The sequence below is a fragment of the Ptychodera flava genome, chromosome 6 (assembly GCF_041260155.1).
Source record: "Ptychodera flava strain L36383 chromosome 6, AS_Pfla_20210202, whole genome shotgun sequence".
NCBI classification, from domain to species: domain Eukaryota; kingdom Metazoa; phylum Hemichordata; class Enteropneusta; family Ptychoderidae; genus Ptychodera; species Ptychodera flava.
The window spans coordinates 12178960-12195437 of NC_091933.1; the positions used below are offsets into that span (position 1 = coordinate 12178960).

Here is a 16478-nt window from a genome sequence, read left to right on the forward strand (position 1 = left end):
GGGTATATGTAATTGCTATCAAGCTTCATCAACAAAACTCGACCGCACAAAATGCCAAGAGTGCATCGTCATACAGTATTTTCGCGCATGCTCAACAGGTGCTGCAATGTTGCCACAACGAGAGCGAGGTTGAAGTGCCGGGCGATCTGCAGAAGACCGATCTGACATTTACACACAGATACTCAAGTTTGTTCACCAGGATGACCTTTAACTGGCTGAACTGGTTGTTTGCCCTCGGGTACAAGCGTCCGTTAGAAATGGAGGATCTGGGGTCAATGTCCGATGAGCACAGTGCTGGGTACCAGTACAAGATATTTCTTCAGGCTTATAGAAAGGAAAAGGTAAACTATATTAATGTTTAGGGAGCAGAACAAAAATCGTTTATACAGTGGTTGAAATTAAAATCAAAAACCGTAAAAATCATGTAAAGTTACAGATACTGTCCAGGCCCTTCAACAATACATTGTAAAAGTCGTTGTGTGCTGTATTTGACTTTCTCTGTCATACTGTGTCATTGTTGATTCATAAAGTCCAGTCGGGACTAGAATTGATTTATAAAGTACATCCATACAAGTACTTTTATATGATTAGGCAAATTGAATAGTTGAGAGAATAAGAATGGGTGTTTTTGCTGACAAAAACAAATCAATAATCGCTGGTATACTAACTGCTACTGACAACGGAGCCCAAAGACAATGCAATCGAACAGAGATAGTACACAGTCACACAATTGCCTTGTATTTCCGATTTTCGACTGAAAGATAGATACTTATGCACATAATATCAGTGTATGACAGATACATGTATCATCAATGTAACACACGAGGAAAATCATTTTGTTTAAGAACATATTATGTTTGGCAATGTTAGGCTCGCGTCCTTCATGGTTGTTCATTTCATCTTGTTTGGCAAAAGTAAAATGCTCTCACAGGGAACGCACATTATCAAAAGGCATTTGATAGCTATAGGTAACTTGCAAATATAAGTATTCATTATCCACAACTGGTACAAAGATAAAAAAACTCACAGCACCATTCACCGTGTTCGAAATTCCATGACATGGGTCGAAAAGAAGGGTCCGGTCAGCGTGACTGCTGTGGTTGCAGTTCTCGAGGACTAGGTGATACGGACGGTTAACACTTGAGTTGGAAAATGCATGTTGGATCAATTACTACACATCGGGATAGTAGATGCACAACTTTACCAAGACACTGATTACGCTGATAAGTGAAAACGTCTTGCACATCCTACATTTTACAGCCTGCACACAGTATAAAATGTAAAAACGTAACGATGCTACTTACATATAATGACATACCCACCCTGATATCTTTACTGTTTAAATTAACATTGCATTCCTCATAAGTACGCCACGCACTTCGTCGTGTACAATAGTTTGTAAGCAGAAATCTCGTGTTCTCATCAATTAATAAATGACTGAATTAATAAAAGAATAAATGGATGAATGAATGAATGAATGAATGAATGAATGAATGAATGAAAGAAAGAATAAATGACGAATAATGTATGAATTAATGATTGAATAAATGGGTGAATAATTTATTCATCTTTCATTCTTTCATTTGTTCACACATTCATTCATTCATGAACTCGCTCACATTCATTCGCATTCATTCATTAATAATCTCATTCATTCATTCATTCATTCATTCATTCATTCATTCATTCATTCATTCATTCATTCATTCATTCATTCATTCATTCATTCACCGACTCATTCTCCAATACGTGTTTAGGAAAGGGCTGCCAAGAAGAACGTCATACCATCCTTGTTCAGGACACAATGCAATGCCTACGGCAGAAGTTTCTTCCACGCCGGAGCGCTGCTGCTCATCAGTGTTTTCTTCGGGGTCATCGGACCACTTGGTATCGGTGTCGTCATATCCTACGCCACAGAGGTCTATTATGGAACTGGCGACGATAAAGATGATGTTACAGATGTAAGTGCTGCGATGGTCAGTGAGTGGACTGGGGTAATAGTTTTAGGAGAGTGGTACCACGCTGATTCGTTGTGCGATTCAGCGAGTAGAGTACAAATATCGTGTGAATAGTGCAATAATGTAATGATAGCGGCTTACTGATGAGTTACAAGTTGCACCGTGACAACAATAGCAAAATCACTTTTCTTCATTTGTACCATGCTCTCGACGTTGTACGGTATTTCTTACGTTGTTGCCTTTTTTCTGCTAAATGTCTGTACTAAGAATATACTCTGTTGAAGTTTTGCTTTCATTGTTGATATTTTACATTTCCACCGAGTGATAAATGTATGAAACTTAAAGTTTGCCTGATCTTATACACACGAAAATAAGACGAGACAGTCATTTTTGAAATTCGGGTCCGTATCCATGAATTTATGACACTGTACAGCCGCAATAAAATCGATAAAACCTTTATCTCACATAATGACGATTTCCCGTTTTTTTCCCTTGGTTAAAAATAATGAAGTCATAGTTCGACTTTCAGACCAATCAGAGTCAGGGCTGCCGTAACGATGTTTGAATACCACGTTTTCCAACGCCTCATTCATGTATACCTACGACAGAGTAGAGATGCCGCGTCAGTTGAACAGTTGAGATAGATGTGAAAAAACTGAACGAGTCTTACTATTCTTTCTTAAAGATGTCTTCATACGTGACAGTGTATGAGTTCTTTGGCAATGGTTTCGTCATGGTGATCGTAATTTTCCTCTCTGTCAGCCTCAAGTCGTTCACATTCCAGTATGGTTTCTACATCATGATCATGAAGAGTATTCATTTCCGGACATCTCTTCAGGTAACTTTTAAGCTGTCTTCATCAAAGATATGAAGTTTGCTGTCTGACCGAAATCATGAACCAGATAGGGCACTAGTATATCAGGATATTAAGGACTGAAGCGGTGCCAACCGAGGCATGAAAGGGCGGGTATCACGCTTGCAATTAAACAAACTCGTTTAATCTAAGTCAGCTAAGTCGGCTCAAATTTATTTCAACAGACATGTGTCTAAAAACGTCTACAAAATCCAAGCCCTTAATAATTAGTCAGGAAATTTCGCCTAAGAACACTGTAGGGAAAAAGTGCGTGACAAGAGCGAGAAACTGACGCTTTCTCGCCATCAGTGAGAATCTGTTCTTATTCTCACTGCTGTCGGTGAGAAAATTTTATCTCCACTGGAGATTGGTGAGAAATGCACTCCTTGGCGAGAATCAAGTGTGAGAACAAATTCTCACCGGTGAGAATGGAAATTCTCACTAAGTACAGCGAGAATTGAAATTCACTGGCGAGAATCATCAAGAACTCGCCGTTCATAAAGACTCCGAAAGGCGAGTCTTGATGATTCTCGCCAGTGAATTTCAATTCTCGCTGTACTTAGTGAGAATTTCCATTCTCACCGGTGAGAATTTGTTCTAACACTTGATTCTCGCCAAGGAATGAATTTCTCACCAATCTCCAGTGGAGATTAAAATTTTCTCACCGACAGCGGTGAGAATAAGAACAGATTCTCACCGATTGCGAGAAAGCGTCAGTTTCTCGCTCTAGTCGCGCACTTTTTCCCCATAGTGGAAATAGAGCAGCTTTTCATAGTTACGTCACGGCGTATCAGAGAACAATACCCAGATTGACACTATGTCCTAGAGCACACGCCAACTTGCAATGATGCTTTCACAAAATATTGATTTGTTTATCGTTTCTTCCGTCGAAGTGTCACGTCTATGAAAAATCGATACGGTTGGCCAGCTGGACCATAACAGGGGGCGAGAGGACGATGGGACAGATCACCAACCACATGTCGGTCGATGCCTTGTCCGTCCATTTCTGGTATGTCTTTGCTCACCAAATGTGGCTTGTTCCAACCCAGGTACGTTCACGAACTCTCCAGATAAACAGTGAACCAGAACATTTAATTATAAACACATGAACTTTCTGGCATATCATTACTTGTGGTCGGATGGTGATGGAATCCGGGAGGAAAATGAGGAGGGAACATAGTGGAAAGTAGAGAAAAACATACCGATAGAGTTTGACACTAGTAATTTTATACTAAAGCGACAAGGTATTGTACGTGTATCTGCGCCTATACAAGGTATCAAACGTTAAGAATTAAAGTTGTAATAAGATTTCTGACGGTGTGTTCAATCATACCCTGGTTACCCACACAGGTTGTGCTGCTGCTCATTCTGCTCTACTCCAAACTTGGATACTCCGCCCTCATCGGCGCTTCAGTGTTCGTGGTAACAACTCCAATACAGATGATGGTGGGTACAGCAATGTCGAAAGCTCAGAGACAAATTCTGGTAAGAATCAAGATATCATGAAAAATAGTGTCAATGACTCTGCGCTACCATTCAGATCACAATAAATTAATAGTTCTGCATTGTGCGCTTTCAGTGCAAAACACATCAGTATTTTCAACAGGACCAGGTATTGTACCAGGAGGTAAGGTGTGAGCATTTTCTTCGTGAACAGTCAAATTATTTGTAGTTTTGTCCTAATTTGAAGAAACAAAGATGAAAATGTCCGAAACAACGTGCAAAGCAAATTGAAAACCTCAAGCAGGATATTTCGGAAAATATTAACTTTCCTATCAAAGATGACGAAAATATCATCATGATTGCATTATATTCAATGTTGCCAATTTCATTAAGGCTAACTTTCGATGATTTTTTCATTGTTTTTATTTTATAAATCAATTGCAACTTCTTATCCTACTCCCCAAAGAATGCTGAAACACCCACTATTTAATTTAGTTTGTCAACTTGTGGTTCAAATGTGTAAAATGCATTTTTATTGTTTACATTTGAATTCTAGTCTGGACCAGAAGTCACTTTTCAACAATAACAATGCAGTTTACAACCATAGGGGCTGAGTTGACAAGCTGGATATTGTGTAAATCAAAATTCTTTGGGGAGAAAAAAAAGGAATTATGGTTCTCAAAAAAATAAAAATGGTGAAATTATCATCAAAAGTTAGCATTACTTGAGCGTTAATATACATGATCTAAACGAACATGAATAACCATATCAAACTGGAAGATGTACAGAGATTCTCGTATATATCTTAGTCCGTGGGCTAGAGGGGGTCTACGTGCACACCCCCCCCCCCAACAGGATAACAAACCTGTACTTTTTCAGAAGCCTTGGATCCCTAGAATACGAATGGAATTTTAACAGAAAAAATATAGGGACGCAATAGCTGTTATGGTCATGTTTTGAAGGGTACCGCAAAATCACGATTTTCCAAGCCAAATGCATTTTCGTCAAATCTGTCTTCTTGTAAGTCATGTGCTGAGCTCATTTTTTAACATAACCTCACTTGTTTGGTATCATTAGAAAGGGAATTTATTCTTTTTTAAGATGGCATATTGCACTATGCAATATCTTCTACAGTTTTTGTCAAATATAACCAAAACTTACCCCTTACCCCAAAATTTAACATTACAAATTACAGTAAATCTCAAATTCTACCAATTTTTTAGCTAGGCATAATAAAAAATGCAATGCTTTGTCTGAAATCTGTTTTATTGATACAGGAACATGTCAGACATATCAAATAGACTTTTAACAGAAAAAATATTGGGAATCTACAGCTGTAACAGTCATATTTTGAAGGGTACCGCAAAATCTCAGTGTTGCAGATTTGCATGCATTTTTGTTAAATTTGTCTTCTTATAAGTTATCTGCTGAGCTTGTTTTTGAATATAACCTGGCTTGTTAGGTATCATTAGAAAGATAATTCACTAATCTTCAGAATGACATATTGTAACATGCAATATCTTGTATAGTTTTCATGATATATAACCAAAACTTACCCTATTCCCCAAAGTTTACATTGAAAATTGCAGTCATAGCTAAAACCAAATTCTACAATTTTTTGAACGTGACACAAAAACTCTGGCCGTTTTTGCTATTAAATCTATTTTATTTGGTACAATTACATGTCAGAAATATGAAATAGACTTTAACAGAAAAAATATTGGGAATTTACAGCTTTAAAAGTCATATTTGAAGGGTACCGCAAAATCACAGTGTTGCAGATTTGCATGCATTTTTGTTAAATTTGTCTTCTTATAAGTTATCTGCTGAGCTTGTTTTTGAATATAACCTGGTTTGTTAGGTATCATTAGAAAGATAATTTACTAATCTTTAGAATGACATATTGTAACATGCAATATCTTGTATAGTTTTCATGATATATAACCAAAACTTACCCCTTACCCCAAAGTTTACATTGAAAATTTCAGTCATAGCTAAAACCAAATTCTACCATTTTTTTACGTAGACATATAAAATCTGCCCGTTTTTGCTATTAAATCTGTTTTATTTGGTACAGGAACATGTCAGAAATATGAAATAGACTTTAAACAGAAAGAATATTGGGATTCTATGGCTGTAACAGGCATATTCTGTGGAGTACTGCAAAATCACAGCAGTGCAGACTCATATGTGTTTTTGTTAACTTTGTCCCATTATAGGTCATCTGCTGCGCTTATTTTATAACATAACCATGTTTATTTGGTACCATTGAAAAGCTAATTTACTACTTTTTAAAATGACATATTGTTATATGCCATATCTTATATAGTTTTCATGGAATATGACAAAAACATACCACATACGAACAAGTTTATATCGAAAATTACTTTCGTAGCTATCGTCAAATTCTACCAATTTTCTAGCTAGACATAACAAATAAGCCGATGCTTTATATAAAATCTTTTTATTTGGTACTGGAGAATGTAAGAAATATGAAATAGACTTTTAACAGAAAATATATTGGGACTCTACAGCTGTAACAGTCATATTTTGAAGGGTCCCGCAAAATCACAGTATTGAAAACTCGCTTGCTTTTTTGTTAAATCTGTCTTCTTATAAGTCATCTGCTGAGCTTGATTTTTGACATAACCTGGCTTGTTAGGTATCAATAGAAAGGTAATTTACTAGTCTTTAAAATGACATATTGTAATATGGAATGTCTTGTTTAGGTTTCATGAAATAGGACCAAAGCTTACCCCATACCCCAAGGTTTACACAGCAAATTACTGCAAATCTGAAACTCTACCTTTTTTTACAATTTATTAACTTTACATACCAAAGGCAATGCTTGTATGCAATCTATGAAATCTGTGTTTTTGTTAAAAAAAATATGTTACAGACATGAAATAACTTTTAACAGGAACATAATATGATTTTGTAGCCTTTTGGATCATATTTGGAAGGGTACCCAGGTATCAGGGCAAATTTGCCGAAACACATAATATATGGGTTCCACCTCCAAAAATGATCCAAGTGGCTACTAAATTGTATCATCTTCCCGTTAAAAGTTAATTTTATACTTGTGACATACTTTTGTAACAAATAAATCAGATTTTAAATAAGAATTGCCTTTTGTATTATGTGCAGCAAAAATGGTAGAATTTAAGATGAGCCGTAATGAACTTTTTGGGTATGGGGTAAAGTTTGACCATATTCCAGGAAAACTATGAATGACATTGTATATTACAATATGTCATCTTAAAGAAGAATAAATTGCTCTACTAATGATACCTAACAAGCCAGGTTGTGTCACAAAATAAGTTCAGCAGATGACTAACAAGGAAGAATTTAACAAAAAAGATGCCAGTTTGCAGTACTGCGATTTTGCATTTCCCTTCAAAATATGGCTGTTACAACTATACAGTCCAAATATTTTTTCTGTTAAAAGTGTATTTCACGTTTCTGTGACCCAGTATCATATAAAACAGATTTAATACCGAAACAGAGCTATTTTATCATGTCTAGCTAAAAATTCACGGAAAATGATCATGTTATCTATGACAGTACTTTCAATATAAACCTTGGGGTATGGGTACGTTTTGGTCATATTCCATGAAAACTATACAAGGTATTGCCTGTTACAATATTTCATTGTAAATACCAGTTAATTACCTTTCCAATGATACTAAACAAACGTGGTTATAATCAATAACAAGCTCAGTAGACGACTTTTAAGATGACACATTTAACAAAAACGCATGCGAATCAGGAATACTGAGATTTTGCTGTACCCTTCAAAATACAGCTGTTACAGCTATAGAATCCCAATATTTTTTCTGTTAAAAGTTCATTTCATATTTATGATATGGCCAAGTACAAAATAAAACAGATTTCATACAAAAAATTGCCTAATTTTTTATGTCTGCGTAAAAAAATTGCTTGAATTTGACATTAGCTATGACAGAAGTTTTCGATGTAAATTTTGGGGTATGGCGTAAGTTTTGGTCATATTTCATAAAAATCTGTACAAGATATTGCATGTTACAATATGTCATTTAAAAACTGGTAAATAATCTTACTAATGATACCTAACAACTTACATTATATTCTATAAGAAGCTCAGCAGATGACTTACAAGACGATAGATTCAACAAAAATGCACCCCAAGTCAGGAATACTGAGATTTTTTTGTACCCTTCAAAATCTGACTGTTACAACTACAGAATTCCAATCTTTTTTCTGTTAAAAGTCTATTTTATATTTTTGACATGACCCATTACCGAATGAAATAGATTTTATACAAATAAATGCCTGATTTTATATGTCTAGGTAAAGAAAATGGTAGAATTTGATTTTAGCTATGACTGCAATTTTCAATGTAAATTTTGGGGTATGGGGTAAGTTTTGGTCATATTTCATGAAAACTATGCAAGATATTACATGTTACAATATGTCATTCTAAAGATTAGTAAATTATCTTTCTAATGATACCTAACAAGCCAGGTTATATTCAAAAACAAGCTCAACAGATGACTTATAAAAAGACAAATTTAACAAAAATGCATGCAAATCTGCAACACTGTGATTTTGCGGTACCCTTCAAAATATGACCGCTACAGTTGTAGAGTCCTAATATTTTTTCTGTTAAAAGTCTATTTCATATTTCTCACATGTCCCTGTACCAAATAAAACAGATTTAATAGCAAAAACGGCCAGAGTTTTTGTTTCTAGCTAAAAAATTTGTAGAATTTGGTTTTAGCTATGACTGAAATTTTCAATGTAAACTTTGGGGTAAGGGGTAAGTTTTGGTTATATATCATGGACACTATACAAGATATTGCATGTTCAAATATATCATTCTAAATATTAGTGCATTATCTTTCTAATGATACCTAACAAGCCAGGTTATATTCAAAAACAAGCTCAGCAGATAACTTATAAGAAGACAAATTTAACAAAAATGCATGCAAATCTGCAACACTGTGATTTTGCGGTACCCTTCAAAATATGACTGTTACAGCTGTAGATTCCAATATTTTTTCTGTTAAAAGTCTATTTGATATTTCTGACATGTCCCTGTACCAAATAAAATAGATTTAATAGCAAAAACGGCCAGATTTTTTGTGTCAAGCTAAAAAATTTGTAGAATTTGGTTTTAGCTATGACTGAAATTTTCAATGTAAACTTTGGGGTAAGGGGTAAGTTTTGGTTATATATCATGAAAACTATACAAGATATTGCATGTTACAATATATCATTCTGAAGATTAGTGAATTATCTTTCTAATGATACCTAACAAGCCAGGTTATATTCAAAAACAAGCTCAGCAGATAACTTATAAGAAGACAATTTAACAAAAATGCATGCAAATCTGCAACACTGTGATTTTGCGGTACCCTTCAAAATATGACTGTTACAGCTGTAGATTCCCAATATTTTTTCTGTTAAAAGTCTATTTGATATTTCTGACATGTCCCTGTATCAAATAAAACAGATTTCAGACAAAACATTGCATTTTTTTATTATGCCTAGCTAAAAAATTGGTAGAATTTGAGATTTACTGTAATTTGCAATGTTAAATTTTGGGGTAAGGGGTAAGTTTTGGTTATATTTGACAAAAACTGTAGAAGATATTGCATAGTGCAATATGTCATCTTAAAGAAGAATAAATTCCCTTTCTAATGATACCAAACAAGTGAGGTTATGTTTAAAAATGAGCTCAGCACATGACTTACAAGAAGACAGATTTGACGAAAATGCATTTGGCTTGGAAAATCGTGATTTTGCGGTACCCTTCAAAACATGACCATAACAGCTATTCCATCCCTATATTTTTTCTGTTAAAATTCCATTCGTATTCAAGGGATCCCAAGGCTTCTGAAAATACAGGTTTGTTATCCTGTTGGGGGGGGGGGTGCACGTAGACCCCCTCTAGCCCACGGACTAATTCTCGTATATATCTAAATACTCATTTTGATAGCTCTCTTACAAATAACGGAGTCTTGCATTAGTGGCATGACGACAAGATTTATCAACAAAAGTTTAATCACCTACTTAATATGTCAAACTATATTATTCTTTCTTATCATCAAGCTAATAAGTTCTGATATTTGTCCCATTTTTTGTATCGTCCATATTTTCTGTCACAGAAATATGCCGACGAGCGTCTGAAGAAATGCAACGAACTCCTCCAAGGAATTAAGTTGCTGAAGTTGTACGGCTGGGAGGAACTGTTTTGCGCTGCTATCGAGGTTGTACGAAAGACCGAAATTCGAAAGATGTTAAACTACGGTGGCCTAATGGCTGCTACAAGTACGTACAATAATAGTCAATGACTCTACACCAGTCAACTGAACCGTATACGCTTAACAGTAGCAGTTCCTCAGCAACAAATCATTTCATCAAGTTTGCGTTTCACCGACACAATTACAGTAGTAAAGGAACTGTAGATGACCGAATCTTATAATTAATTTGTCCAACCAGTACACGTGATGTAGATACAAGCTTGGCAATAGCTGTGATTAGTTTCATGAAATCACTCGTGTCACTCGTGCGTAAAGCTGATAGTAAAAGTAAATGCGTACCTACTCACGACGCATCGACACGTCTTCCTAATTTAGACTCAAGCGTTGATTGAAAGTGCGTAAATGACGATATGTCTCACTGCATTGCACTATTTGAGGTTGTGACCTAAACCTACAAATTTCGGAAAAGTGTGTTGTGAATGATATTATATCGTTGAGCAAAACGAACATGACTCCAGAGAAGTTACATCATTTAGTTTTCATTGTTGAGCAAATTGTTGTTAATTTTTCCTACAGTAATCATCACCATGGCGACGCCGGCCATAATGACACTCATAGTAAGTAACGGCACTTAGTTTTTCCACGGATATCTTAACAGTCATGAAAGACTTAATGCATTTTTTATTATATAGTGCTGATTCTGCGCAAGCGTAACAGTCACTTTCTCCCTCAGTCTTTTTCAGTGTACTCTTCGGTCAGTCCAACCCCACTCACACCGGACATAACGTTTTCAGCGCTTGCGCTCTTCCAACAACTCGTGATGCCGCTGGTAATGTTTCCCATGACGATCGGTTTCACCGTCAACGCCGTCGTCAGCCTCTCCAGACTGCAGAAGTTCTTCGTGGCCAGCGAAGTCGAGGAAAACGACGATGGCAGAGCGCCGCTCAGTTCAGTTGACATCGACTCAACTGTAGAAATCAGTGCTCAAGAAGATTTACCTGAGTCTGGGGATAAAGAAAAGGTAAGAAAACTCACTACCATTCCACGGTGAACTCATAGGGTTACAATATATTTGGTATGAACGTGGAAAGATATGCTATCTCAGCAACTTCATTATGCACACTTTTTTCTCTTTCATGCGAAAATTTCGAGATTTCGACAATACGATATTCAGCCATAAAGAACTGTGGGACACTCTGTCACGTATCTTTCTGTGCGTTCTCTCAAACGACACGCATTTAAAATCAAACGAATGACATACACATGAAATATTTGTACACATACAGTCACAGACTCGGGCCTTATTAAACTGGCTTTCTAGCTCAAGGTTCTCATTGCAGCTTTCCATGTTCTTTATTTATCGTGCTTTTTGTCAATCACTTTTGGGCACATGCAGGTATAAGAACCGCTGATCTTCGTATTGCCATATTGGATGATCAAATTAAGGTAGTATGCGCCTCGAAAGTGAAAGACTTAACAACTTTTGCTCAATCTTTCCTTAAGGAATCTTTCAACCATTCTCTTTCAAAATCAAGAATCAAAGTTTGAGGTCACCATGCACGTTTTGGTACTAGAGAAACAAATAACCCAAGATTTAACGAGATTTAAAATTCAAAATGGACGGTATCCCTTTATTAACTCTATGGAGAAAAATAAAATTTTCGAATTTCGAAAAACTAGCCGGTAAAAAGTTTTCTTACGCAAAGAGCTTCGAAATGAACCCCCACAAGATGTATATCAGTAAAGAATTGTAAAAGTTTGAGAGTCCGAATATCTATACGAGGCGACGAGTACTTAGCATAATTTATTCAGTAATAATAATAATAATAATAATAATAATAATAATATTTGGGTCTTATATAGCGCACATATCCACAAGTAGATATGATCAAGGCGCTTTACAATTTATTATTACCCCTGGTCACTGGACCTAATATGATACCACTCAGCTCCCTGGGGAGACAGACAACAGCTCACATGTGCAGCCAATAAGCGCAGCAGAGCTAAACGCACATAACAACCTCTGTCCTACCAGGTACCATCACTCCTGGGTGGGGAGAAACAATGAGGAATAAAGTGCTTGCTCAAGGACACAACACCACAGCCATGCCGGGGCTCGAACTCACCATCCTTTGATCGTGAGTCCACTGCTCTAGCCACTGGCCCATGATGCCTCCTAAAATACGAGCCATTCCGTATCTAACAGTGGAATCCCAGTAAAGGGGATAAAATTGGTAGCATGAAGAAAAAATGACTCACAAAATGTTGTGTCAAGAGCCGAATACAAAGTGTCTAAATTCGCAAGCAGACAAATTTAAATATTTCCACACTTGTGTTGTGTCTTCATGCGAGTCGAAACGCTGATACCTTTAGTAAGAAAATCGCTCTTTTTTACCGTTCCAGTTGAATTTGATCGACCAAGAAGACGCCGATTTGATAGACGACGATGACGCTGACACAGCAAAGCTGTTATCCAAGGAGGTCAAGCCGTATGGTTCGTTTGAACAAGAAACATCGCTGATGAACAGTCAGCTGGCTTGGAGCTCTTCGGCCAGTGCAGCTACTGTCCCTGACGATTTGGCAATAACGGTAAGTGGCCTGCAGCTGCATGCAAGCCTCATGAAACTCAGTGACGTTGAAGTTGCCACCGAAAGCAGAGTTATATTATATCTATTTATTTTGCGCTCCAAACAACTCAAGACCTGATCAGCAACCTCTCTTTCTTTCATTTTCACTCTTGTTTTTTTAAAGATCTTACCCTTGGCAGTCTTTATCTGAAACTTCTAAAGCAATGACGTATACGCGTTGATTTCTGGTAAACGTTAGAGACCTGCTCATCATTTATTCATTGAAATATTACTGCGACATAGTTTCAAATTGTCTGAACTTGTTTTTAACAAGGTCGTTTGTATCATTCCACTGTTAGATACGGAATGGCTCGTATACATGGGATATCAAAGACCCTGTTCCTGTGTTATCAAACATTAACCTGGATGTCCCTGTTGGTAAGAGATTTTTTGCATGTCTGTATGTCTGTATGTATGTATGTATGTATGTATGTATGTATGTATGTATGTATGTATGTATGTATGTATGTATGTATGTATGTATGTATGTATGTATGTATGTATGTATGTATGTATGTATGTATGTATGTATGTATATGTATGTATGTATGTATGTATGTATGTATGTATGTATGCATGCATGCATGCATGCATGCATGCATGCATGAATGTATGTATGTATTTGTATGTAGGTATGTATATGTAGGTAGGTATGTAGGTAGGTAGATACGTATGTATGTGTGTATGCATAGATAGATAGATAGATAGATAGATAGATAGATAGATAGATAGATAGATAGATAGATAGATAGATAGATAGATAGAGATTGAATGAATCGATCGATCTATTCACGCAATCATTCATGCCTTCTTTCTTTCCTTCCTTCCTTCATTGTACATTATAGGCAAGTTAACAATGATTGTTGGTCTAGTAGGCTCTGGTAAGTCATCTCTGTTGTCTGCAATGCTGGGAGAAATGACCACGGTTTCTGGCACCGTTCAGTTTAATCGGTGAGAACAATTTACAACAACAATATTCACCTTAGATACCTAATACTTCGTCTTTACCGGTATATATAAGACTTTCGTCGGTGTCGCCTGTACGTGAAAGTGTGGTGTTGCATTTGTGCAATTATTCTGAATATTAGGCTTCAAGTTCCGATATCCCGGAATTATTGATAATAAGTTCAAAGAGGAATGATGACCCTTAATGTAAATAATCAAACATAGCGAACGTGCCTTCCTTCAAGTGTTAATCCTTGTAATTTCTTATTTATTGATTACAGAAGGAAAAATACTGTAGCATACGGAGGGCAAAAAGCCTGGTTACAAAACGCCAGTTTGAGGGACAACATCCTGTTCGGAGAATCTTACGATCATCAAAGGTAAAAAAACGAAATGGTGTACAATAAGTGCATGTACTTGAACTGATATAGCGTAGATAAGGTAACAGGCAATCTGTTGGAAGAGTAGGTCGTATGCGCATGCGTTACTAAATTGTCGAAATTTTATTTTAAAATGAAACATTAATGAACTGTAACATGGTTCACGGAGGACATACAGAGAGATACTTTAGAAAACGTAAGTGCACAATGACGTTAACCATTTTATGATAATTAGATTTTTGAATGATTATAACCAGGTACCAAGAAATTATCAACGCATGCGCGTTGCAACCTGACATCGATATCCTGCCCGGAGGTGATAAGACGGAGATTGGAGAGAAAGGTATTAATCTCAGTGGAGGACAGAAACAACGAGTCAGCATAGCAAGAGCAATGTACAGCAAAGCAGATGTTATCATGTTGGTGAGCACGTGATTTACTTGTAAATTTCGCTTTGCGTATCATGACAACAGGCAAATCCTTTAACGTGTGCGCTGATATCAATGTGCACATAAGGTCTATTTCTGACTTATTTGCATTTTCGAACTCTCCAGATCAAAAATGTGCTCTTTTGGTATAAAACCCGACAAAGAATAGAATTAAATTAAAGATGTATCGAAAAAAACAGCACCGAACTGCCTCATAAGCAGATTAGATTAGATAGAAATATGAACGGTGTGATGCGATATGAGTGAAATTCATTCGGGGGGGGGGGGGTTATCCTAGTACTTGTTCAAAATCATTCATCTCGGGAACAGATATTCGGACCTCAATCCTTTCCTGGTCTACAAATTGTAGGTGCTCATTTTAAAGCTTTTGGAGTTAAGTAAGGGAATTTTTCATCCTCTTAATTTTCCGGTAGGTGCTCATTTTAAAGCTTTTTGAGTAAGGAAATTTTTCATCCTCTTAATTTTCCGAAAATCTTAAATTTATTTTTTTCTCATAGAGTTAACAATTGGATGGCGGCTTTTTTGAATTGCAAAGATCTATAAAAGTTAGGTAAATTGTTTGTTTAGTACCAAATTTTGCATGGTGACCCCTAAATTTTTTCTTGACTTAGTAAAAGAACGGTTGAAAATTTCATTTAGGAAAGTTTGAGCAAAGGCTCAAATTTTAAGTCTTTCACGTTCATACTACCTGAAAGGAAGGTTTGCAACTCAGTGGAGATTCGCTCAATTCTGTTTCAGGACGATCCGTTGTCAGCCCTTGACGTGCACGTTGGAGGACAGGTCATGGCAGAAGGCATCAAACGATTTTTATTTAGAGAAGAGCGAACGGTCATTTTAGTGACTCATCAACTTCAGCATATACAGAATGCCGATAAGGTGCCCGAAATTTGCTTGTTTTTGTTTTTTGGGTTTTTTTATTCATTGCGTTTAGCGGTATTGCATCAATAAATCATTGTGATCATGTGGCCCAATGAATCGCGAAATGCGATTTACACCGAAGATAGCCTAAGAAGTATTAAAAGTATCTTTGTTTTCATTTGAGAAAATAAATTTTACAATTTTATCGACAATTTGGTTTTTGCAAGCAATAACTTTGATCTCTGTCGACGATATCAATCGTAAAGACTATGTTAATGGTGATGGAGTTGACAAAAGTACAATATTTCCTTTTAGTTATCAAATCGACAGAACATAAAATGTATCCATGTTAAGGAGGTGATTACTTCCCTGCAATAATGGAAAGAATGGTCGTTTTCCTAAGACGGCCTCTCTTCAACATTTCTATTCCCTGATGATAATTTTTGAAGAATATCTCTGATAACATCATTGTTGTATAACAGGTTGTTGTCATGGAAGGCGGTAAGATAATAAGGCAGGGAGACCTGAACGACATCGCCACAAACGATCCTGAACTGTACGCATCGTGGCAGAGAACCCTGACAGTCCTCAGTGAATCCGAGCAAGAGAGTGAATCCGAAGCTGAAACGGCCGACGTGGAGAGGCAGACATTGATGAGGCAAATCTCGGCAAAGAAAGAAGCAGATGATATTGCTGTGAAAGGTGACGGTGCCACGCTAA

At 36.5% G+C, this 16478-nt stretch overlaps 1 protein-coding gene across 1 annotated transcript in view; it reads left to right on the forward strand.

The window, feature by feature from the left end:
* The window catches only part of LOC139134848 (ATP-binding cassette sub-family C member 9-like), a 28827-nt gene that overhangs the window by 1045 nt on the left and 11304 nt on the right, over positions 1-16478 (forward strand). The window contains exons 2-16 of the mRNA XM_070701911.1: positions 99-341; positions 1758-1961; positions 2644-2796; positions 3705-3860; positions 4162-4296; positions 10404-10566; positions 11076-11116; positions 11233-11520; positions 12903-13088; positions 13426-13504; positions 13972-14077; positions 14353-14451; positions 14709-14874; positions 15639-15776; positions 16241-16460. Coding sequence (XP_070558012.1) covers positions 99-341; positions 1758-1961; positions 2644-2796; positions 3705-3860; positions 4162-4296; positions 10404-10566; positions 11076-11116; positions 11233-11520; positions 12903-13088; positions 13426-13504; positions 13972-14077; positions 14353-14451; positions 14709-14874; positions 15639-15776; positions 16241-16460 — 2377 coding nt within the window. The remainder of the gene's footprint in view (positions 1-98; positions 342-1757; positions 1962-2643; positions 2797-3704; positions 3861-4161; positions 4297-10403; positions 10567-11075; positions 11117-11232; positions 11521-12902; positions 13089-13425; positions 13505-13971; positions 14078-14352; positions 14452-14708; positions 14875-15638; positions 15777-16240; positions 16461-16478) is intronic.